Below are 23,383 nucleotides of genomic sequence, written 5' to 3'. Positions count from 1 at the left end.
TGGACCTGTATCTGTGGAGCGGAAAAGAGCAGAGGAGCGGATGGCACAGCCTGGAAGACCACGGACATGCTAGGAAAACTCAGTAGAGCACCCACAGGAAAGCTCACCCACCCTCAGTGCAGAGCACCCACCAGATGTCAAGCACTCTCTGTGAGGGCAGAAGGATCGTCTTCTTCGAGTCCCCACAAAGAGCTGCACATGCAAGCTGAACTTGGCTCAGTGTAAGCTCCTCACGAAAGGCGAAGGGCTCACATGGGAGTCGAGGCATTAACGCGTTATCTGGTGCTAGTCAGCGAAGCAGCCCCTCCAGTTGCTGCAATGTAAGACGCTCAGCCTCCAGGAACTTGTCTTACCCTTGTCCAAGTGCAGCTGGGAGGGGCCTTTCCCTTTTGGTCTGGATGAACACAGGTGTAATCTGTATGTATTCCCTCTATTGTGTATCACATCTTTCACTTATTCCTTTATACCCTGCTTGCTTTCCTTCAATCTCAGTAAAACAATGCATTACATTAAAATAAACCAAACCACTGGATGAACACTGTTTCTTGGCTCAGCTACTCCTAATATATCAAACACTGTTTCATACATTCATCTTGAGAAAGTTCAATTCCTTGCCAAACAGCCTTAATCAGCCAGAGTAGCGTAGGACCCACCTCACCGAGTTGAGCAGCTCCACTCCCATAACCACATGCTATTTAGGCAGTCCATACGCAGATACAAATTACTGCACACAGAGAACTGCGGCAGGACAACTGCTCTCCAAGCAAAAGGGAAGGGGAGATCCTGTTCCTCCGTATCGTCACCTGCAGGTTTCTGCCATTTCCCTCCTATTGGACCTAGGAACTGTGCAGCCTCATGAAACAAAAGTTTTCTGTTAGATCAGCCAGCTGGGAGTGATTCACTCTGGCACAGCCACTCAACAACGCAAATATCAGGGAAAGAAAATGGGGGAGGACAAGACCACCGCTCTCAGCAACTAACTGCTGGACAAGCTTAGTCGTAACCTTCAAAGTTCTTTATTTAGTGCCAAAACCCATTTGCTAAACATTCAGGGTTCAGCTGAACTCTTCGTAGCTGCTGCCTTTGAAACACAGTGTGCTCTGGATGTACTCAAATCTGCAGCAACACTTCTTCAGTTTCAGGACTGCAGACAACAGTAGAGAGGAACGAGGCTATGGAAATGTCAGTATTTCGTTGCTCAAATATCCCATATTTGTTTACATACATAGCTGTGGTTTTGGTCCTGAAATTCCTACATGAAGCTCAATAGGATAAGAAGTTGGGGTTTACAGATCAAAAAGCCATCAGGGAATCTCACAAACATCCACTCAGTCCACTCAAGTCTCACGAGCATCCACTCTGCCATGAAGGTAAACACAGAGAAATCCCCCTGCACAAACAAGCTGGATGTTGCTGCTAATTCCAGCGTCAGGGAAGCGAGCACTAAAGTCTTCAAGATGCAAATTTCAAGACTGCACCTGGCATTTTAACTACACCATCACTGCCGAGCTCAAACCACTCCTGTGGGCACCCCAAACACAAACCACCTTCTTGGTCCTCAGGCTTCTCACAGCTGTTTAGGATACTCCAGCCAGCTCTTGAGCCAGTCTTGTCCAGGGCATGGAAAATAAGTAAACTGCATGTCATGGATGCATCTCACTGTTCTTCCTATGACGGGGCAGAGCACAAATCTTATGTGAGCCCTGTGAACGCTAAAAGCCGTAAAGTGATGCTCCTGGGAAGGAGCGTAACCTAGCAATTGGAAAAACAGCCTGGGAGCCCAGCCTCCTCGGCTCTGCTCTGGCCCCAGTGCCCTGCAATGCATGGGGACACTGCAGCTATTTAAATCCTGGCATCTGTCAGCGGGCAATAACTGGCTGGGTTCTGACGCCCTCAGTATCCTCAACACAACCTGACCCACCTAAAACTCCTCACGCCATGTCTTAGCCCACGGAGTATTTGAGGTTAGCTGTATAAGCATATGGATATTTCCAAAACCTGTTCGGCACTTCAAAACAGACTGCTGAGAAACTCTCGAAGCAAAAGGAAAATTAAGCTAATGCGTTCTCATCCTTTGTCTGACATAAACACGTTGGCACTCCCAAGAGAGCAAGTCCCAGGACACCAGAGGACTCGACATGTGGGTAAAGACTGATGGGAGGTCAATAGCCAGAAGAATTCGGCCCAGCCTGGACACCCACCTACATTATAGAGCCAATGTTAGATTAATCAGTCACAGAGATTTTGAGTCACTGCCTACACAAACAGTTAAGACACTTTTACTCAGAGTTAACAGAGAGATTCCTATCCGACGTGCTGCGCTTGGAGCATTTTGCTGGAAGGCTGCGCCACTTCAATTGATTCACATCATCTCGCAACTCCTTACCCATTTAATTCAGCTCTTACACACCCCCCACAGCACTGCTGCACCTCTCTCCAACTTCTCACCATCCTTTCTGCCAACCAAACCAGGCAGCACCAGGTCGCTGCCCTCTGCATGCATGGCATGGAAACTTCGGACTGCACACAGCGTGTCTGGAAGGAAGCCGGACAAAACTCTCCCAAGGGAATTTCACAGAAAGGGAAGCCACCTATGCAACAATTTTCATGTGCAGTCCAAGCAAGCCCTGGGTGCTACATAAAAACCAAGTCCTCCTCTACAGATGAAAACAGGTATTATCCGTGGCTTAGGTGAGCAAAGCAGGGTACAGCTAACATCACTTCTGTGAGGTCCCACAGCAAGTTTATGGCAAGAAAAACCCAGTCCTCCCCAGACACAACCCTAATCACAGAATCATGCTGACCAAAGCAAGCAAATAAAACTTTCCAAAGCTGAATTAGATCACACAGATACAAAACGCTTCAGAGTCACTGCCAATAATTGCAGCCTTCCTGAATTATTTAAAAAGTGCTTAGAAAACAATTCACAGAAAAAGAGCCGGTGCACACCTAACGCCTGTGGCACTAACACTCTTAGCAATACCAGCATTCAGGTATCTAATTAAAGAGAGATCTGTCCTGCTTAGCTGTTTGCACGGTAGGGTGTGGAATAGAAGACAGTTTAAAAGTGGGCGAGATTATTAATCACAGCACCAAGCGAAAGACCCAACAATGATTTCTAATACAGCCCTGTTTTATGAAAAATACCCAAGAGCAATTTCCTTTTCACTGGGGGAAGATACAGAAATATTTTGTTTGTGCCTTTACACAATCCTGGAAGCCCGGACCTTGGAGCCTCGCTGCTGTTCCCCGCCACTATCTCAGCCAAACGCTGCAGTACTCGCCACTTACACAAGACCTGGCCACACGTAATGCGATAACAACACACCTGTGAAGGAGCAGACACACAACAGTTTTTTCTACTATGTACGGGGCGATGCCTTTTCCCCCAGCCACCTGCACCATCCCTGCGGGACCTCCCTTCCTGATGGAAACACAGCAGAGAGGCTGCAGCCGGACCCTCAGACTGCCGGGAGAATGTGTAGCACTAACAAATAATTTCTTTAAATCACCCAGCTGCATAAGAACAAATATTACCCCCCCCCCCCTTTTTTTTTAAATAGAAATAATTTTTCTATTCCTAACCACATTTGGACTATTTGAAGCTACTTTAAGTGTTCAGTCATTACACCATGTCATTTCCTAAACCAAACAAAATACTCACCAGTAGTAACTGCTGCAAATTGACTAGAACACTTGCTGTGGCTTCCGTGAAGCAACAACCGAACCCTTTGCCACAACAGATGTATACAAAAAAGTCCTAATTCACAGCAGAGGTTTTCCTTGATACACTTACAGAAGATTACATATGCAATCTGGGGCTCAACAGCAGCCTCAGTTTCCCCTCTCGTCAACAAAGATCCAGTCTTTTCACATCAATAGATGAAAATAAAAAGCTTTTTCTGCAGATTTGGCTTTAACACAATTCATCCCTTACTGCTACTGGCAAAACCTACTGAATGCAGCTTGATATTTCAGGCCACAGATTGTTTTGTTGCTTCCTGCCTTTAACTTCACAGTGAAGCAGTAAAAAAAAATTTAAAAAAAAATCCAAATTCTGCAGCCTCTGTGCAGAAGTGCCCCCAAACCCCCAAGAAATCGCATGGATTCACAAAGCATTACTAATTTCTGGACTTGCTTTTGCTTATAAGCATTAAGCTGTGTTAACATTAAGTTGATTTTACCTCTAGATGCTCACTGATCTACAAGAAATGCTTTTGCCTGTGCTATACAAGATATGTTCTGAAAATGAAGCAGCAGGATCAAGGAGTGGAGATCCACATCAGACCCCTGGACCAGGTTTTCAGCAGATTTCCAGGTCCTGAACGGATCCCAGTGATCACGTTACATGAGATGATCCTGGAGGCTGCGTGGACGGCAGCACGGAGCCAAGCCTCCCCCAAACCCTGGCAAGCCACCACCTCTTTGTAAGCCCCACCATCTGCTTTGGCAAAAACCAGAAACCCATCTCCGTCTCCTCTACTGCTTCTCATCTTCCCTGTATCCTTCCTAGTACCTCAACCTGCCGTTTGCCTTCTCTGCTTCATATCAGCTTTCCGCTGGGGTTTATTTTCCTGCCTAACATTTTTAGTGTTACAAATTCACCCCCTAGGGAGAGGCTTTAATTCTCTCTTTGCATTTCCTTCTTCGTTTGGCTTATCACGGTCTATCACATCTTGCTTCCTGCTTACCTGCAGAAATTGGTGATTTCGTTTGGAGTTTGTGCACGTCTGCCACACTCAGAGGGCTCAGCTCAGTGATCTAAGCAGGAATTACGAAAGCCTCAGACCTTGACAAAGTTCACATTTCAATTCTAATAAACATGGTGGGCAGTTAAGTTTATGTGATAAACCAACACGTACCACAGAATTTACTGCCGGGGACATCTTCTATGACTTTATGGACCAGCATTTGCTCTCTTTGTAAAAAAAAGAAAAAAAAAAAAGGCAGGCACAGAACGATTCGTGTGCCAGCTCAACACAAACACTTACCAGGTGTAATTGTGAGAGTGCAGCTTCCCGCACCGTGCCCACAAACACCTTTGTTTCTTCCAGGAAATGCCCGTTTTGTACCTAATCCAAAACTATATTTTTGAGAAGTCTGAAACGCTGCAGAACTGCACAGAAAAAGCTGGGACTAGTACCTCAGAAGAGGAGATGGTCTTTTGAGAACAGGTAGTCCTAACAGTGAGACTTAAAAAAAAGGGAACTAAATGCCACGCTGACGTCAAAGAGACCTGAAATCACACGGAGGAAGGAACAAGGGAGTTGTGCCGGCCCAGCCAAGCATTTATGACCCTGCTCTTGGAAGGAGCTTCAGGGGGCGGAGGACAGCTTAGCAGCTCCCTTATCAGGAGATATCTTTAAGTATGTGAGCAGCTTCAGCAGGATCAGGAATCAAAATGACTGCACAAAAAGAGGAAGGCTGCCAACAGTTGTTTGAGGAAGGGAAAAACATGAAACATACAGGACTGACCATGGGCTTCTCCACCAAACTGAGGAAGCCCTTAATTAGAAAAGTTCCCACGTTCCAGTGTTGGTAAAGGTCAAGTTTCCCACAGCACACACATCCCAAAAATTAAAGTACTCTGTCTTTTCTCTCCCGTTGATGCAGACCCCTACCCCATCAACTCCGGCCATCCTCTCATCTTGCAGGCTGCCTGCAGTCTTGCAAAGCAGTTACATAGGTGTCAGAGGTGCTTTTCACAGGTGCCCAACTATGAAATTGTGTTTGGCTGTTATAAAAGGCACAAGGTCCTTTTTGCCAGAAGCTTGCAGCAGGACCCACTTCTGAGCAAGGACTAAAGCAGTCTTATTTCCTTTTCTAAACACTCCCAAATCTCAATTAAAAAGGTTTTTAACCTAAATTCTCTCAGATACAGCTTTATCATACATACAAGAAACTAAATCTCTGCTCCAGATACCTATTTTGTGATTTCTTTACCTACCAGAACTGAAGACATCTATTGTTTAAGCAGCTTTCCTGCACTGCAGAGCCTTGACAACTAGCCACCAGCCGAAGCACCTTAGCCTTCTCCATCAACTCACTTCTTTCATTAATGCTTCCGCTTAACTGGCACTGCGACTTTCTCTTGGCACATGTCCAGTCCATATTTACTGGTTTTAATTTAGAAAATGCATCTACTCATCATTAGGGGAAAAAAATATCAAGATATAAGGATAAGATTTAAAAGAAAACCCTTCAACTTTAAAGTTATTCCAAAGTCGTTCTTGACCTGTTGCACACCTTTGGATGCTGTACTCCACAGAAGACAGGGATTGCTGGGGTGGACACTGCACAGACTCTTTTCCCTTTCCTCCCACACCATCAGGTCCCTTTAATTTACCAATATTCAACTTTCCATGAAGTGTCAAGGCAGACAAAATTTCACATTTCCTGTTTCCAAACCCTTGTAGTTATTTTTAAAGGAATACAGAAAGGCAATGTTAGCTATAATTAAGTACCATGCCTGCTGTGGAGAACTTACTGCGACATCCTCCCTGCCCCCGGGAAGCAGAGAAACCGCAGGCAAAGGTGCTCCGGAGGAACAGTGCACCTCAAGAGATGAGCAAAGAAGTCAGTAATCAGGCTTGGCACCAGGGACAAGAGTTAAATTCACACTTTGCAGAGCGAAAACAGACCACAGAGACAGGGCGGCACACAGGCAGAAGACATTTGCCCAAATTTCTTCTCCGATACACTAAGGCCACTTTGAAACTTAGTCTAGCTACATTTTTGGAAACTCAGTCCCCAAAATCCAATGTTTTGCTGCTGCACTAAGGGGACACGAAGGAGTACATTTGCTACTGTAATAAACCTCTCAGCAGAGCTTGTACCTCTCGGAGCCATCTCATAGGCACACTGGGACGCTAAACAATCACTCAGACTGAGCCTGCACTACAGAAAGCAACAGTTTTGAACATTGCCTGGCTTGTCCCAGCTGCTCCCCAAACAATTTCAGACACGTGCATGCAAACTCTTGTCAATGCAGGGACGCTGCAGCAGATTTCACACAGCAAGTTAACAATGTGCTGCAATGACTCCCAACACTCTGAACACACCAACACGCTGCCAGAACGAGAACCACCATCAGGAACATGCAGAAAGCCTGAGTGCAACTCAGCGGCAGACAGAAAAAGGTTCAAGGATTGGGAAGTTTGGTGGGAGAAAGGGATCATTATAGTGTCAACTGACAGACATTTAAAGACAAGTTAATGAACACAGAAGCTATGAATGACAGCTGTTACATTCACCATCCTGCAGATACCCGTCTACACACAAAAGCACCTTTACATGTGAAAAATCATACTAACTGATCAGACGTCAAACAGCCTGCCCACTCCACAAATCAGCTGGTATCACAAGCCATTGTCTTGGGGGGGGAAGGTCACCGTCATCACCACACATTGTCGAAAAGTGCAGCCGAGCTGTTAGAACAAGAGGCTGATAACACTCGTGGTGTGTATTTAACTCACTGACCCTCTCCACTTTATCTAAACACCCCACGAGTACATCCATCTTCTAATGCAGACAAGCCTGAAGTGGTCAGAGCAATTTCCCACTCGAAACAAGGGCTCAGAGTGTTTAATATATTAAAATGGAAGAATAAAGTTCGACCCAAGAGCAGATTTACATTTCAGAGAAGCAAATGTACACACTGGGAAAGCACAAGCTCTCCATGTCAGCAGGTCTCTGCCATTCAGCTCAATGTGCAACAGCAGATTTCCAATAAGGTTATGTGAAAGGAAAAATAGATCCAATTTGGCCACAAATGGGCAAGTCATATTCCTCTAAATAGTCAGGTCGTGCAGCGACAGTGTCACTCAGGTCTGGACTCAAATCTCCTCCCCCTGCCCCAGTATAAACCAGTTGCTCAGGGAACAGAACACCAGCATTTCCAGCAGAGAAGCTAAAATGGTAAAAAGCTGCAACTCAAAAAACACACCAGCAAGTGGTTTCCTTGGGAGATGACGAGAAAAAGGGGAGGAGAAAAAAAACCTAACAAAGGTCTAAGAGCTTCAAAACAGAGCAAATCACACAGCACCGTACTTTCAATGCTAAAGCAAATGACTGTGCCCTCCATCTGCTTGTGCAGCCCCCAGCACAGCGCAGCCAAGCCCCAAACCCCACCAGGCACCACCGATTCGAGAACCATAGCAGAGGAGTATTACTGCAAGCCATGAAAATTACTGAGGAAGGGTGAGCGTGCACAGAGCAAGAGCAGCGAGGGGACGCCTTGCCGAACACCCAGCTGCACATCTGCCACAGTAAATTCACCCAGCAGCGCTCGCACATCCTGCCTTCAGAGTCAGCAGCCTCTGCTAGCACCCTGACCCGGAGTCTTTCTCCAAACGCATCACATTTTCCCAGTTACACTAGTCTGCAGTCAGGTAACCAGCAGCATCCACAAGCCCATAGCCTGCAGCAGTCCGAGTCCCAGGGGACACACCACCACCGGGCAGCACCCAGCCCTGGAAGCACCCGCCCCAGCCAGCCTCCTCTCCTTTCCCAGCCTGCCGGCCCTGCGGCTCCTTGTCGAGGGGCACGCGAGCCTGAGGGGCTCCGCCGCCAGCCCCCACCGCTACGGCCTCCTGATCCCTCAGCAGCACCAAACCCTCAGGGCTCCCCCAGCCCATCCTCACACCCCCTGTGCACCCCACATCCATCACAGCCCACTGCTATGTCTCATCCCGTCCTCTTGGCCCTCAGTTCCCCTCCAACAGGCCTCCTCCTTCGGCCCACACTGGCCCAGACCCCCAGGGGACTGGCTGCCTCAGTCCCTCCACATCTGCAGTGCTGCAGCCCACATCTGTGTCCCACAGGGCTCCGGCCCACACTGCTGAGCCCCAGGGACCTCAAACATCCCCTTATCCCACACACCCCACCCCAAGAGCACCTCCAAACCCCCACCACTGCCTCTCTGCCATACAACCCCTCAATCCCCCGCAGCCCCTGCCCCACAACCCCTAGCTCATGCCTTCTAGCCCCACACCCCTACAGACCCCATCCCCACACCTCCTGCCTGCTCCAGTCCCAGCCCCTATCAATAGGGTATCAACATGACCCCATAGCTCCATGCTCCCTCCCTGCCCCACAGCCCTACAACACCCCAAAAGCTCATTCCCCCTACCTGCCCCACAGCCCTCCAAGCCCCACAGCCCCCCATCTCCTGCGCATGGCCCTGCAGCCCCCCCAGCCCTATGCACACCGTCCCCTTCCCCGTGACCCCGAACCTCCCCAGGCACCTCTTCCAGCTCCTTGCCCCTACAGCACCCCATCCCCACACCCCCCAACTCTAAATCCCCACAGACCCCACCTCCTGGGCCCCAATAAGGCTCTCCCTGCCCTCCCCACCTCCTGCCCCACAGCCCCCCGAGCCCATACAGCCTCCCCCTTGCCCAAGAGGCCCACAGCCCCCTCCCCATACCCCCTACCTCTTCTCCCTCCGGCCCTACAGCCCCCCCCCAGCCCTGAGCCCCACTCCCACTCCCACAACCCCATACCCCCCCCACAGGCCGCACTCACCTGAGGAGACTGGACAGCGGGTGCCCCACACCGCCGCTCCCGCTGCCTCCTCCGCCGCCTCCCCCCCCAGAGCCGCCTCCTCCGCCTCCTCCTCCCCCCCCGGAGCCACCGAAACCGGAGCTGAGACGTTTCCCCGATAACAGCTTCTCCACGGCGGGCAGGTTCCCGGTACGGGCGGCCTCAAGCAGCTCCTGCTCCTTCCCCATGGCCCGGCCCGGCCGCCGCCGCCCGCCGCCACCGCCTCCCGCCAAGCCACGCCCCCCGAGCGGTCTTTCCGGGGCGGGGCCCGAGGGGGCGGGGCCTGATGGGGGGCGGGGCCTCAGGCCCCTCCCCTCCCCTCAGGCCCCGCCCCCGAGTTGTTCTTTCAATAAACCCTTATTTTTTGGCTCGTTTTAGTTGATTTTATTCGTTGAACGCGCTAATAATATAAACTTGGGATTTGGACTCGTGCTTCAGGGTGAAATGAGTGGGTTTTGGTCAAATCCCATCTCCCAAATTTCTAATACGCTGGAGGAGCCAGACGCAAAACACACACGGGCGTTAGCCCAGGGACGTATACACAGGAGGGACGCATATAAAAGAGAAACGTATATAAAGGAGGATGTATATAAAGGAGGAATATCTTTGCCAGGGTTTCCCCTCTGTGTATTTATCGGGAGGATGAATATTCATGGGTAATTTCACAGCTTTTTTCCCACAGGGAAGTTTTCGGGGAGGCGCGGTGTTTTGCATTGCACGCTGAGGATCAGTCTGCACCGGGAAGTGAAACGGTTAGAAGCAGTTATCCACTGTATAATGCTTTAAGCTGGCATAAAAAATAATTCAAATCCGGCCAAATGGTTCATTTGGACATAATATTAATTGTATCAGCCCTAACACACAGCTAGGGCTGATTTGCAGAGGTTGACTCGGGCAGTTTTCAACACCCGTGTGCAGGGAAGCCCATTCCAGCCCGGTTCACGCTTGAGGGAGGTGACGGGAGCTCATCCTGATCTCGTGTTGTGCCACACACACACACAGGGGATCACAGCCTCAGCATCCAGCTAAAGCACCGCCAGCTTCACGCCCCCAGGGTTCGTTTGGGACCCCACATGCAGCGTTACCTCCATGCCAGGGGGCTAGGAACCACCAAACCTCCCCCAGGAGCAGGATGCCTAAAGGCGCTGCTGGAAATTTAATGTATTAGGCAGCTTTTACCAAAGGCATTCCAGGATTTTGTATGCCGGAATGAATCCTGCAGCCCTGTGAAGTGGGTTACCACAGTCTGTCCTGCTTTGCAGCATAATGAACCAAGAAACAAAGCAGCAGGGTGAGGATCCAGAGGCCGAGGAGGGGCTGGGGCAGACAGGGACATGGGCACCGGGGCTTCTCCACACCGTGCCCAGCCCGACCCTCGCTCCCAGCTCCCAGAGAGGGACCTGTCAGAAGGAAACACTGCAGAAGGGCTGTGTCAGCCAAACCCATCCCTGCTTCCAACACACAAAATCAGCGGGAAACCCACAGCGATACCTCGAGGAGGTCTGGCTTGTTGGTAACTTCGATCTGGGCTCAGAGACTGAGCTGTGGGTCCCGACCTGCCCCACTGTAGCGCGTCTCCTTTTTAATATCCAGTTTTTTCTCTGTTTTCTACGTAAAAGTCCCCCAGAGCTGAAGGGACCTGCCTGGCCCCCGGCCTCCCTCCCCACTGCAGCCGCCAGCCCGGCTCCCCGCAGGGCCCTCCCTCACCCCCCGGCCCCACATCTCCCCTGGGCACCCCCGGCCCAGCCCTCCCTCACCTCCCGGCCCCACACCATCTCCCCTGGGCACCCCCGGCCCAGCCCCCCTAGCTCCCCCACCGCAGTTCCCCCAGCCCGGCCTCACGCCTCACCCACCGCCGCAGGCCCGTTGCCTTGGCGACAGGCCCCGCCCCGCCGCCGGAAAGGCGCGGCCTTGGCAGCAGCCGCAGCGCTACGTCATCAGGAGGCGACGTCGCTGCGGGAGGCGATGGCGGACCCGGGGGAAGAGGCCCGGGAGGAGCTCGGGGCCGCCGCCGACCAGGAGCCGCCGCCCGCGGCCTCGTCCCCCTCGGGGGATGGCGGAGCGGCGGAGGAGGAGCCGGCGGCCGCGGAGGCGGCAGGCGAGGGCGAGGCGGGAGAGGCTGGCGGGGGCGGCGAGCCCAAGGCGGAGGCGCCGGACGGGGAGGTGAGGCCGGGCCGGGCTCGCTGTGAGGGGGGAGCGGGGCCCAGCCGGGCTGTGGGGCCGCCGAGCCGAGCGCTGCGCTCTCTCCCAGGTGAGGAACGCGGAGGGGGAGGCCGTGGACGGGGAGGACCCCAACCTGCAGCCGTCCGCGGCCAAGAAGGTGAAGCTGGAGCTGAAGGAGCGGAAGGAGAAGAAGCACAAAGTGGACGAGGACGAGATCCAGAAGATGCAGTGAGTGCCGGGGCGCCGGGCAGCAGCGCCTGGGGAGGCTGGTGCTCGGGAGGGCACTGCATGCTGTGTGGGGTTTGCTGCTGGAAACTGCTGTGATCGGTTAATCGGTTTATAAATGCCTGGTTAACGGTGTCTGTAGCTCCATCCCACGTCCCCCCCTCCCAAACGGGCCCAGCCATTTGGCATTATAAACCTGAGCACCATGGAGCACCACCTTCCCAGCTCTGTTTGCCCTGCAGGAGGCTTAGGGTGGTGGAAGGGCTTTGCAGGGCGCTTGTAGCAGCCTGAAGAGCTTCAGACTTTTATTTTTGTTGCCAATGACCAATTCTCTCCACTCCAGAATACTGGTCTCTTCCTTTTCTGAAGAACAGTTGAATCGTTATGAGATGTATCGCCGGTCTGCTTTCCCCAAAGCTGCTATTAAACGGGTATGACTTCAATAATGCTTTGCTACAGAAGCCTGAGCTGAGCCTCACTAAGCCTGGCTGTGGTTGTGCCTAGGCCTTGTACAACCCAAGCTGGCCCAGTGCTGTGTCCTCTTCCAGCTGCATCTCAGCCCCTGTGGCTGAGCCCGTTGTCCTCAGAGTGGCTTATCCCGTTACGGCCTAGCTCGGTGCCCTCGCACGACTTACGCGGTGTAAATAGGAGCTCATCTTACACAACGGTGAGCTGGGGGCCATGAGGTAACAGGGAAATGTAATTGCTAGTGCTGGTCTGTGGCTGAATGAGCATAAGCTAAAACCTTGTCAGCCGGCATGTGCCCAAAGCTGTAGGACCTAATTCTAAAGCATTTTGTTAGCTGTTGGCTGATATTTAACAGGCTCAAAATGCTAAATAGGAGCTAAAATGTGTGTGGCTCACTCAGCTGACTGTCCTTCTCTGCTTGTGCAGCTGATCCAGTCCATCACCGGCACCTCCGTCTCTCAGAATGTGGTTATTGCCATGTCTGGCATTTCCAAGGTCTTTGTTGGGGAGGTGGTGGAGGAAGGTGAGTGGCAAATGTTATTGTTGACTAAAAAGTTAAGAATACAGGGTAAATTCATTGCTCGGAGCAGAAGGATGTGAGCCAAGATGGGTCAGTGTGTGGGAGCTGACCTGGCTGTGTCCCTGCCCTGCGTGGGCTGGAGGAGGCTGTGCTGGGTTTGATGCCAACCAGTTCCTATAGACTTGTCACAGGAAACGTGGCCTATACGTGCCGGGATCACCGTTACCGGGGTGATGCAGTTTTACTGCTGCTGTCTCTGCAGTGCTGTGTTCCGCCTCAGGCGGTTTGGATAGGCAGCTACGCTGCTGCTGTTGATTGCTTTGTGTCCTTGGCAGGAGGCGTGGATGATACCTACTGTAAGTGACAGAGAAGAACTGTAAGCCCGCTGTAGGTCGTACTTCCTGTCACTGCTGTACACAACCACCCCAAACCACCACCCAGCCTGGGGGTGGCTTTAGAGCAGAAGGTTTAACATCACAAGTTCTTCTACAAACCAGCATAGTCTGTAGCAGCTGAGTGGCTTAAAAAGCAGTTAACTCTGGTCCAGTATTGGTGCCCCTAGGACTGACTTTTCTTTCAGCCAGAGAAGCACCCAAAGCAGTTTCATTCTGGTATATTAACAAAATGTGACCTGTAAACCCTAAACAAAAATGGTACCTCTTGCCTTTAAAATTAAAGCTCAAACAGTAGGAGACTGGCAAAGCTTGGCTGTCCTGCTCACGTGAACTCTCTGGTGTCTGTTGTGTAGCGCTGGATGTGTGTGAGAAGTGGGGGGAACTGCCGCCTCTGCAGCCCAAACACATGCGAGAGGCAGTCAGGAGGCTCAAGTCCCGAGGACAGATCCCCAATTCCAAATATAAGAAGATCATCTTCCACTGAAGCATCCCAAGAGAAGACAAGTTAAAACAAGGTTTCGGTTGTAAACCTCACAACAGTGACAGCAAAGCTACGAGGCTGAAGCTCCTGGGGGAGTGTTGTGTGCAGCCTTAGTGGCTGCAGGGAGGTCTCCTGCTGTCGCTGCTGAAGCCTGGCTGGTCAGTGCTGCGCAGAAGCGGGCAGGAGCCAAATCCCTGAGGCAGAGCCTTGGGCTCCTCCACTTCAACAGCACAGGGACAGTGATGTTCAAAGGCTTCAGTGTATTCACCCACCAGCATCATACTTTCTGCTGGTGGTGTCTGTGTACAGTAGTGTGTCTTTTTTTGTACATTAAACTTGTTATTGTATTCTTAGTCTTGCTGGGAAATGCTAATTGTGTAATTGTGTGTGATTCAGAGCAGGGGGAACGTAACACGATGATCTGTCTCAACCAACCCCGACATGTTCCTGAAGCTTTGCCTTGCCTCAGGCATGTTTTGTTCCATTAGCATAAGGAAGGAAACTTGCTGAAAGCTGATGGGCTGAAGTCATCGCTCAGCTGGTCTTCCCAAAGGCAGTTTTATGGAGCTGTCTAGAAAACAGGACAATTGGGAAGGGAAAGGGGAGGAAAAAAAAAACCACCCACAAGCCTGTAAGGAGGTTAACAAGTTTAATTTCTTTTCATGGTTCATAGAACCAATAAATGCATGAGTGGAAATATACTGCAACAAAGTTCCAATACTGCCTAAAACTCAAATTCAAGTTCAGACTTGCACATTACCCACCTGGACCTAGAGTGAGCATGCTGCTTCTAACTCAATGCAAGAGATGCCAAGGTCACATGCTCTTCCTGGGTAATTGTGCTGTAGTTACACAAAGGTTAAAGGTGGCTCTCATCATAAATTAGAAAGAGTCCTTAAATAAAACTTTGCTAACCATCATCAGTGGAGACAGAGGAGTTTTTGTCCTCCCACACATACACCCTGTAGCAAGGAGGTGGGTTTTGTTAAACAGTACGCTCTACTGGTACTTAAAATAATACAAGTGCTTTAATTCTTCAACAAAATCAGTTGACTTGAGTTGCTGGAGCAAGAAATTTGCTGGAAACAACTTGGCCCCAGCTCCATTCAGTCTGCACATGTGGGAGGGAGTGGTAAGGAGTTATGCGACACTGCAAGTAGGCACCACATCTGAGGAAACCCTTTGCACCCTACTCATTTCCCAAGCTGGCTGGAGATGAAGCCGGACACCTACTCAAAAAGTCATGAAAAATTTGAAAGAGAAGAAAGAAACCTCCCATTTTCAAGCAATTAGTGAGTAAAAAGAAAGAATACCATTGCATTCCACCTAAGGCAAGCATTCTTATATTTCTCGCTTCACACAGGAAGAGGGAGCAAGCACAGAAGCACAAAGGTTTGACTAAACAAAGTTCAACTTCCGCTTGCGCGGGCTTTGTGCAGTTCATAATGGTACTTACAGTGAGCTGTTGGCATATAGGTTTGTCTAGGTACACAGATGCTTTGTTACCTCCTTTCTCTCTTGCTAGGAGAGCTGCTCACAGCAAGAGTTTTATTTACTACAGAAGATAATTTGCATTTCAGAACCTCTGCTTTTGTTTCTGAATTCTATGCACGAGGCAGTATTGGTGAAGGAAATGCCCGCTGACACCTAAAAAGTTAAAGTGCATTTTCCTCTGCGAACATGCCTGACAGGCTGCTCTAGTACACTTTCCATTACAAGCAGCAGCACAAATCTGTCCTGTCAAAGGCCGCATGAACAGGGGACAGGGTGCAGAACGTGCTCCAGAGAAAACAACAAGCTTGTCTCACAGGGACGAGGAGGAGCGATCCTCTCCTGTGAAGGAGGGAAAGCAGCTGGCGGGAGTCACAGCATCCAGACATCGGAGCTAGCCCAGGCTAAGTGGGTGGCGAGCACAAAGCCTCCTGCAGCTCGGCTCCCATGCGTCTGCAAAGGCCAGTACTCCTCCTTGTAATTCATCTCTGCGTGCTTGCGGAGGTTCTGGAAGGAAGGTCAGGCTCTCGCTGTCGTATCTGGGCAGGCACCAGTCAGTGAGACCATGGCAGAAGCACTGGCCTCCAGCAGCACAGCCTGCCCCGAGGCTGGCCGTTCAAACCTAGCGAACAAGGACTAAATCCAACACGGTATTCAAAGCTACTTTCAGTCTAACGGAGTCAAACACAGAATTAAGATGATGATCTAAGAGTGACAGTTGTTTTAATCACCATCCCTTCTCTTACATACCCTCTTTTTTCAAAGCAAAAGCTAACAACCACAAGGAATTCACTCGGCTCTCCGCAAACCACAGACAGCAGTGCCTCCACATCTAGCCTAGCGCTGTAAACATGTCCCTGCTTCCCCTCGAGCTAAAGAACTAAAATGATCGCAGGAGTGCCTGTTAAGGGGAAGTGTTCAACAGCTCCAGAGCTGGGCAAAGGGACAAGTACATAAGAGCATGGTAGGAAAAAACAAACTGAACTCCCAAGTTATTTGCTTGCTTTTGTGTAGTTTCCAGGCCTCAACTCATCATGGCTTATAAATCAGAAGCTGGTCCTTGCACAGTGAGCAGGATTCATATCTTGTATTACTTTAGCTAAACTAATTTCAGTGGAGTAATGCTTACATAGAAAAAAAAAAACTATTACAGTTTTGGGGAGTGTGTTCAGCTAAAAACCACAAATAAGGTTTACCTAACCTTTATAGACAAGTGAAGTTTTCATCTGATTAATAAAGGAGAATCACATATAATCTGTCACTTTTCCTAATACTTACTGTGTGGCAATTGCTACCTGGTTTACATGCACGAAAAAGCCTGTGCATCAGAAACGGTACATTTACACAAACAAAAAATGCTTCTGGAAAAATGCAAATCAAAAGTTTGAAATAAGATTAAAAAAACCCCTCTGCACACAGTAAAGACACCGTGTGTAATGGGAGGGAATGGGTGTTCCTAACACAGAGGGGGCTCAGAGTCACCCCCTTCTGTACCAGAACACAGAACAAATTCTCCTCTGGAACAGCTTCTCATGGCTGCTTCCCTCTTCAGCACATGGACCATGGATTGCCAGGACTAGTAGAGCAAAGAAACCACGTACCAGTTTATCTTCTCGAGTGGATTTGGTTCTTGCAGTCCATGAATAACATTTCCTTTTACACTTTTTAAAATTAGTGTTTACTTCATATTTTACTAGGGTTTTCTTTTTTGCCCTCCACACTTGTAGAGGCTATTTCTTTATAAATTAAGTCAGTCGCTGACCACAGACACTTCTTCCTTTTCAGGGAAGCAGCTCCAGAAAAGGCGAGAATACAAACCATGCTCAACCCAGCAGCTACTGTTTCATCTCCACCCCATAGTGAGCAGTTAACAGCGTGAGCCTCCAACCAAGGGGGCCTGGCCAGCACCCTTCTCCTGACCCACACACCAACAAGCCTCTTAAAAGACATTAAAGACCAGGCACGAGCTCAGTGCTAATAAAAATACACGACCGTGTAGAAATGCAGGCGGCTATTTCCTTGTGTGGCCAGTACTGCTCTCCCTCTCCTCACTGGTGAGACCCTGGCGTACAATGGTTTGAGGACAGCACACATCCCAAAGAAAATGCACAACTCGTCTCATTCCGTGATTTAACTGACTTCCTTCACCCCTGTTCTTTGACAGTAAAAATAAGAAAGGTTAAACAGTGCTTTGTAATGAAATAAATTAATTCCTTTGTGTTTGTGCATCAATAAAGCCAAACATTGCAGGATTAAATGAGAATGAACTAGACTAAGTCTAATATGCTACCGATTCTGTCTTGACACAACAAATTACAGGTGGAAAAGGAAGTCTGACAGTGTTCTTTACTATCCTGACCCTGTTCTTGAGGGAATAGTGAGCTATAGCCCCCTTACTCCACCAGGGGAAATCCCTTCTGCATCTCCCACACCCACGGACCTCCTATGTTTCTGTTTTTCATGTGATAGTACACACGTTTTCACATCAGAGCTCTGAGCAATATTTTCTGCCATACCACTCCTGATGTGAAGTAACTACTCTCCTTTTCCTGTGTCCTTTGGCATGCATGATTGGGCAAGAACGCTAAGGTTGAAAGCAGCAGAAACCCCAACATGGACCATCTCTAGATGTTGCCATACAAGGTGCGGGCTGAAAGCACACTGCTGCTACCACCCACGGGTGAAGAGACATGGGGTGTCCCCCCAAAAAACTTGTGACCTTTTGTTTGTAGGCTGAACACTGCTCTGGTTCAGTGACAGAGGCAGCACCATACTGCCAGGACAGAGGAAAGTGGCTGCAAACAAATAACTCCTCCTCATTCCTTCCCTGTTGCTCAGCCAGGCCTTCCTTCCTTTCTCCTACTTTCAAGTTCATTTTGCAATCGCAGTTGGCTTCCATTCTTCAAGGCGATCAGTCTCCAGGAGGTTGACCTGTTTAGCAGCAATATAATCAAACTAGCCGCCTTAGTGCTGGTGGTGGTCTCCACTCCTCCTGAGCAGCTGCAGCCTGCGCCTTCACTGTCAAAGCTGGAAGAGGGGATTGTATTTCCTAATTTCCTGCAGAAGGCGAGCCTTGTCCATGTTGGCTTCTGCAAGGGCTATTTTCATGGTCTGAAGCTCCCTTTGCAACTCTGGCACTTCCTTTAACTACAAGAGACAAACAGAGAAAAAACAAACCAGGAGTTCCCAAAGGTAAGCAGCAGGGCAGATCTGGCTACACCGATCTGCTCAGAGGAAAACCAAAACAGGAACTTTTGAGATTAATTCCACTATGTGACACAACTGCACAAAGCTCACTGACAACGTGACCCAGATTGAGTTGCAGGAATACTCGCCAACTGCTGACTTCCATACCTGTTATTAGCGTCAGCTCAGGCTGCCAGTGATGGCTGGCTAACGACTGTTTTCTCTCAAGACTTCCCTTCACATTTCTAGGCATAGGAACAAAGTTTTTTCCTGCAAAGCAGCTAGCTGATTCTGGCTGAAGATAACTATACAAAGAAAGGGGGGGGGGGGAATTGGGCTCTGATCTGCATTCTTCTTTTATAAGGGGTCCTGATACACCTCTAAAGATTTGTTAAAATTAAGATGATAGCTGGAGCAAGCAGATGCCTGGCATTCCTATTTCTGGTCTCCACGAACAAAGTAATTTCTGTCCTCAAACATTGCTAGGGAGATCCCACTGCAGTTTCATGGCACAGGACAGGTTTTTTTTTTACCCTGGGCTCTCAAAAATAGCTTTCCTCAAGAATTTAGCCTTTGCGTTTGTTCCTATTAAGTTCAATAACATCAGAAAATAAACTGATGCTAAGCTACCGTGATGCTTACGGGCTCCAGTTCTAGTCAGGGTCCTGTTTCACAAGATGCTATAAAATGGGAAGAAGAGAAATTCCCTGCACTAAATGGAAAAGAGAAAGATGAGAAATGAAGTGATGTGTCACCAACTAACGAACAGAATCTGAAGACCCTGTCCAGTTCTGTCAGTCGCCACATTGCTCCCTTAATATGTATTTTTCCATAGCAAGTGATCAATTTACTAAGTAGATCTGGCATCAAACAGGAAGTATAATTAGAGAACAGGACATTTTTAAAAATAAACCAGTCATCTGAATTCCAGATATATGGATCAAAATGGAAAGAAAGTTCAAAGTAAATAGCAGAACCTTTAAGCAACCTGAAACATCCTGTAAGACTACTCTGGCAAAACATCTTTTTCTTTGTGGGATCCTCCCAATTACTGTTTTTCTAACAAGGAACTGGACACAGTGGGAAGATGGAGCCAATCAGAAAAAAAACCAAAAACCAAAACCAACACATTTCTGAAAGGGAAGAAGAGAGTTTACATTGGGCAAGGTATCCTTACTTCTCAGAATGCCTGGAAAAGGAGGTACAGGCTGCTTGTGTGCGCACTCCCTACCTGCCACACACCACACCTCCCAGTAGCTGCAAGCACATGAAGACAAAAGGTTTAGTTTTCCAGGCTACTGCCAGCTACCTAGTTGTCCGGACAGCAACAGGCAGCAGTGACTCACCTGCAGCCCACGGGTTCCTGCTGCCAGGGCTGCCAAGACACACTTCGCTGGGGCCTTCTGTTCCTGAAGAACTGACACAGGTTTTTCCTGTTTCCGTGAGCCCTCCCCTTCCAGAGCTGGAAAGAAGCACAGAAAACATTCAGGTGTGGACATCTATACAACAGGGTTCTCAGGACTAAAAGAACAACTTTAACTTCTTTTATTTTTCTCTTTTTAAACAGGGAGGGGGAAAAAAAAAAAATCTCATTCCCATTTTAAAATGGAGAAACTAAAGCAAGGGAAGAAGCAGTAGTCTGTCCTGACCATGTGAGCTCAAGGAAACATCAGGCATGAATTCAGGCTGCCAGTTCATTGTTTTAGGTATTAGCCTGTTCTGCCTGAGGTATCAAATTTGCTGTCCAAACAAAACAACAAAAGCAGCGAGAAGTAGAGAGGCAGAAATACATGCATCCAGAGATTAAGACGGCAGAGAAGTCAAAGGATCTGGGTGCTTGCACTGAAGACAGAAGATTATTTGTCCATTCTGGTATGAGCGACTGCAGAGAACAGACGCAGGGACCGCTCACACACCAGAGCCCATCCTTCCCAGCAGCAACCATCCCATTTCAGTTCCAGTCTCCAGCACAGCCTGGGGGGTGCCAAGGAAGAATAAAATAATTTTCCAGATGTTGCTGACCTGTTAGATAGAACACCCCATCATCTCTGCGCTTCACAATGACGTGATCTACTGCCAAGGTGATAGGAACAGGGCCAGGGGAGGTAGGGTATACCCGGGGGCTGTCATCCTGGAAAAAAAAACAGAGCGGAGAAGAGATTAACTGCTGTGACAGCTCTGGCAACTCTGCAAAGGATTCCCCTTGCCCCCAGCCTTAGCACTACCAATTGGCAGCACTGCCAGAGCTCACCAAGGTCACCCACCATATGAAAAAGCCTGGCTTCACAGACAAGGCTGCATGTAGTCTTAATCTGTGTAGAAAGCCCTCCCACAGATCAGAACAAAGTTCTGTCATGTCCGTAATAAAGGCTGAGGAGAGGCCCACAACCATCTCCCTGAAGGCTGCTCTCACAGTTGTCATCCTATAAATTCCTGATTCAAACCCCTAGCCAATATTCCTTAGCCAAAAAAAGCCAATATCCCTTAGCCTGGAGATTTTCATGCTGCTGTGCAGCAACACAGGTTCCTACTTGTCACTGGAGCCCAAGCATTGCTTTCAAAAAGGTTTAGTCAAGAACTTCTGTCAGTGCACTGCTCCTAAACTGCTCCTGTTTTTAATCTGTAGTTCTCTAAATGCTTACAGAAAAGGCCAAATATTTCCCATTTCACACAAGCACTTGGAGGAAGAGGTATTTAATTCTCTCCCTTGAGTCTGCAAAACAGGACAGCAAAGCTGGGGAGAGAGTCTGACTGTCAGGCTCCCATTCCTCCCCAATCTGATCACTCAACAATTCCATTGTGTTGCTTGTTCATCCCTAAGACAGTTTTTAGAAGCAAAATAAGACAGTATCAGGAAAACAGGACCTCTACAGAGGCCCATAGCAATCCCACGGCATCCTCTCCTAAGCAGAATTTTGCAAGGCCTGCCCAGGCTACCGTCGTCTTTGGTTCCCCATACACTCACCTTCAACGTGATTTTGGTATCCACAACCTCTATCTCCATGGGGATCACCTCTGGAATTATTTCATCCTCAAGAAAGGGGCCAAGGTTGGTGAGGAAGGACATGAAGAGCTCTGCTGTATAACTGTGGACCAGCATATGAAGGAAGCCATTCTGAACAGCAAGTGGTGAATGCACAGCAGCATTAGGTCCTACTTCAAGACGTAAGCACACTTCTGGCTGGGTCTTACTAGCTTCAGGGACTGAAGGCTTCTCTATACCTGAATCTCCTAGAGCTGTAGCAGAAAGATCTCACTGCAGAAGATGGCATCAGTAATAAGATATAAACTCAAAATAGGTATCTTGAAAAGCCCTTCCTGTCCAGATGCAGAATGGAGTCAAGTTCATAATGACACCAGTCTGAAATCATCCTTCACGTAAAATGAATCCAATATTCAAACAACTAAGAGTCCACATGACAGGAACCAACTCCAGAACTGGACTGTTTAAGCCCCCAAACGCATCCCCCTCTCTCACCATCTCAGCACACTTTTAAAACTAGCCTGCCTTTTGCATATACAGGAGTTGACCAAGCTCACCACTCTGCTCCCCAGAGCGGATCAGTCCTTCCACTCAACACTACCCAATCTCGTATTCCACTTTGCCCCCTCGTGGCCATAGGCACTACTGTTACGGTCCAAGAACTTCTCATGCTTTCACCTGAAGTTTTGGGTTGTAGTTGCTTTCAGTTTCATTTTGTTGGAGTTGGGTTGTTTGTTTGGTTTTTTGGGGTGTGGTGTTTGGTGGTTTTTTTGGTTTTTTTGTTGGTTGGGTTTTGGATTTTTTTTTAAAATTTCCATGTAGCCCTGAGGAAGTACCCGGGCCCAGAAGCATTATTCTCAGGGCAGGAATAATTTCAGAGCTCCCCTAGCCAGCTTTAGTCACTCCTTTAAATAATTTCATGCATCCTAGCAGCAATTAAAAAAATCCCAGTCGATGCTTACTAGGCACCATAGAGCTTGACTGTGTAGGCATTTTGGAAACATCTTTGAAATACCAGATTTGAACCACTGACAGAAAGATTCTTAGCATTCCCATTCCATCACACACAAGTCATATTCAATCCTAAATACACTAAATGTTAGCACTGAAGTACCAGTTAAAATGGAATATTTCCTGAGGTATAAAAGCCAGTTACAGAAGTGCAGCTATAAAAGCAGCAGAGTCCAAGAGCCAGTGCCTTACCCAGATAGCCACGCAGATACTGCCACATTCCAACATTGTTCAGTTGCTCTGGAACCACGTTCATGACTTGTACAGCAACAGACAAATCTTCACCTCGTGCTTCTATTCCACAGTTCACCTCATTCATCTTCAACACGAGGACAGACACCTGAAGCAGCAAGAGACAAGCTCACTTACTAAAACAAACACCACCAGATTCACTTAGAGACAAAAATAGAGTGAAAAGGAACAGAACTCTGACCAGCTGAAGGCTGGGGTCTTCACTCTGTGAAGTTGAGCTGTTTATTTCAGGTGACGCTCCACCCTCATCCTCTGCCATCAGGCTTGTTCTACTGCCCATGTCATTGTGGACCTGAGGAAGATGCCCTGAGGGAAGAGGGTCCAGGCTGGGTTCTGAAATGGAAGTAACAACGACTCCTGGATGCTGTTTCTTTTTCTGGCTTTAAGAAGTCCTGATGTCAGTATCTGCCTGAATCTCAGGGCCTATCAGCCTATACCATCCTCTAGGGATCTCTCTCCAGCTCCTCAGATGAATTTAAGCAATACAGAGCTGAAGTGAAAGACGTCCCACTGAAATGCTTTGTGTATCCTATTTCCAACCAGCCCTTACCAAACCCTTCCTAAATGCTCTGCACCATCCACCCACCTGCACACATTTACAGTCCTTGCTCTAGTGCGGTCAAATGCCTTAGAACACCATTGTTATGCGCAGGGGTGACCCTCCC

The 23,383-nt window shown here is 48.8% G+C and overlaps 3 protein-coding genes across 14 annotated transcripts in view; 1 reads left to right on the top strand and 2 right to left on the bottom strand.

Annotated features, from left to right (window-relative positions):
- ANKS1A (ankyrin repeat and sterile alpha motif domain containing 1A) overlaps positions 1–9,753 on the bottom strand; it is a 106,846-nt gene extending 97,093 nt beyond the window's left edge. For 6 of the 8 annotated variants that reach the window (XM_054803514.1, XM_054803515.1, XM_054803517.1 and 3 more), the window contains exon 1: positions 9,526–9,753. In XM_054803514.1, coding sequence (XP_054659489.1) covers positions 9,526–9,731 — 206 coding nt within the window. In that variant the 5' untranslated portion in view covers positions 9,732–9,753. The remainder of the gene's footprint in view (positions 1–9,525) is intronic. The other 2 variants (XM_054803520.1, XM_054803519.1) reach the window with 1 other exon arrangement.
- A 1,745-nt stretch (positions 9,754–11,498) lies between these two features.
- On the top strand, positions 11,499–17,210 carry TAF11 (TATA-box binding protein associated factor 11). 2 transcript variants are annotated; one of them, XM_054803661.1, is made up of 5 exons: positions 11,499–11,706; positions 11,795–11,934; positions 12,275–12,362; positions 12,826–12,922; positions 17,072–17,210. In XM_054803661.1, exons 1-5 carry the CDS (start codon positions 11,509–11,511, stop codon positions 17,155–17,157), a joined length of 609 nt encoding a protein of 202 aa, XP_054659636.1. In that variant the 5' UTR covers positions 11,499–11,508; the 3' UTR covers positions 17,158–17,210. The 2 variants fall into 2 exon arrangements, with proteins under 2 accessions (XP_054659636.1, XP_054659635.1); XM_054803660.1 differs by lacking the exon at positions 17,072–17,210 and adding an exon at positions 13,668–14,434.
- BLTP3A (bridge-like lipid transfer protein family member 3A) overlaps positions 14,428–23,383 on the bottom strand; it is a 34,055-nt gene continuing 25,099 nt past the window's right edge. For 2 of the 4 annotated variants that reach the window (XM_054803657.1, XM_054803658.1), the window contains 6 exons: positions 22,900–23,051; positions 22,659–22,806; positions 21,438–21,709; positions 20,495–20,603; positions 19,819–19,934; positions 14,428–18,433 (listed from right to left, as the gene is read on the bottom strand). In XM_054803657.1, the coding sequence (XP_054659632.1) occupies positions 18,308–18,433; positions 19,819–19,934; positions 20,495–20,603; positions 21,438–21,709; positions 22,659–22,806; positions 22,900–23,051 (923 nt within the window). In that variant the 3' untranslated portion in view covers positions 14,428–18,307. Of the gene's footprint in view, positions 18,434–19,818; positions 19,935–20,494; positions 20,604–21,437; positions 21,729–22,658; positions 22,807–22,899; positions 23,052–23,383 lie in introns of those variants that run through there. The other 2 variants (XR_008574144.1, XM_054803659.1) reach the window with 2 other exon arrangements.

This window comes from Grus americana, chromosome 25 (genome assembly GCF_028858705.1).
Source record: "Grus americana isolate bGruAme1 chromosome 25, bGruAme1.mat, whole genome shotgun sequence".
Classification (NCBI taxonomy): Eukaryota; Metazoa; Chordata; class Aves; order Gruiformes; family Gruidae; genus Grus; species Grus americana.
Note: the sequence above shows the minus strand (reverse complement) of the source record. Positions and strands in the feature narration are given on the sequence as shown.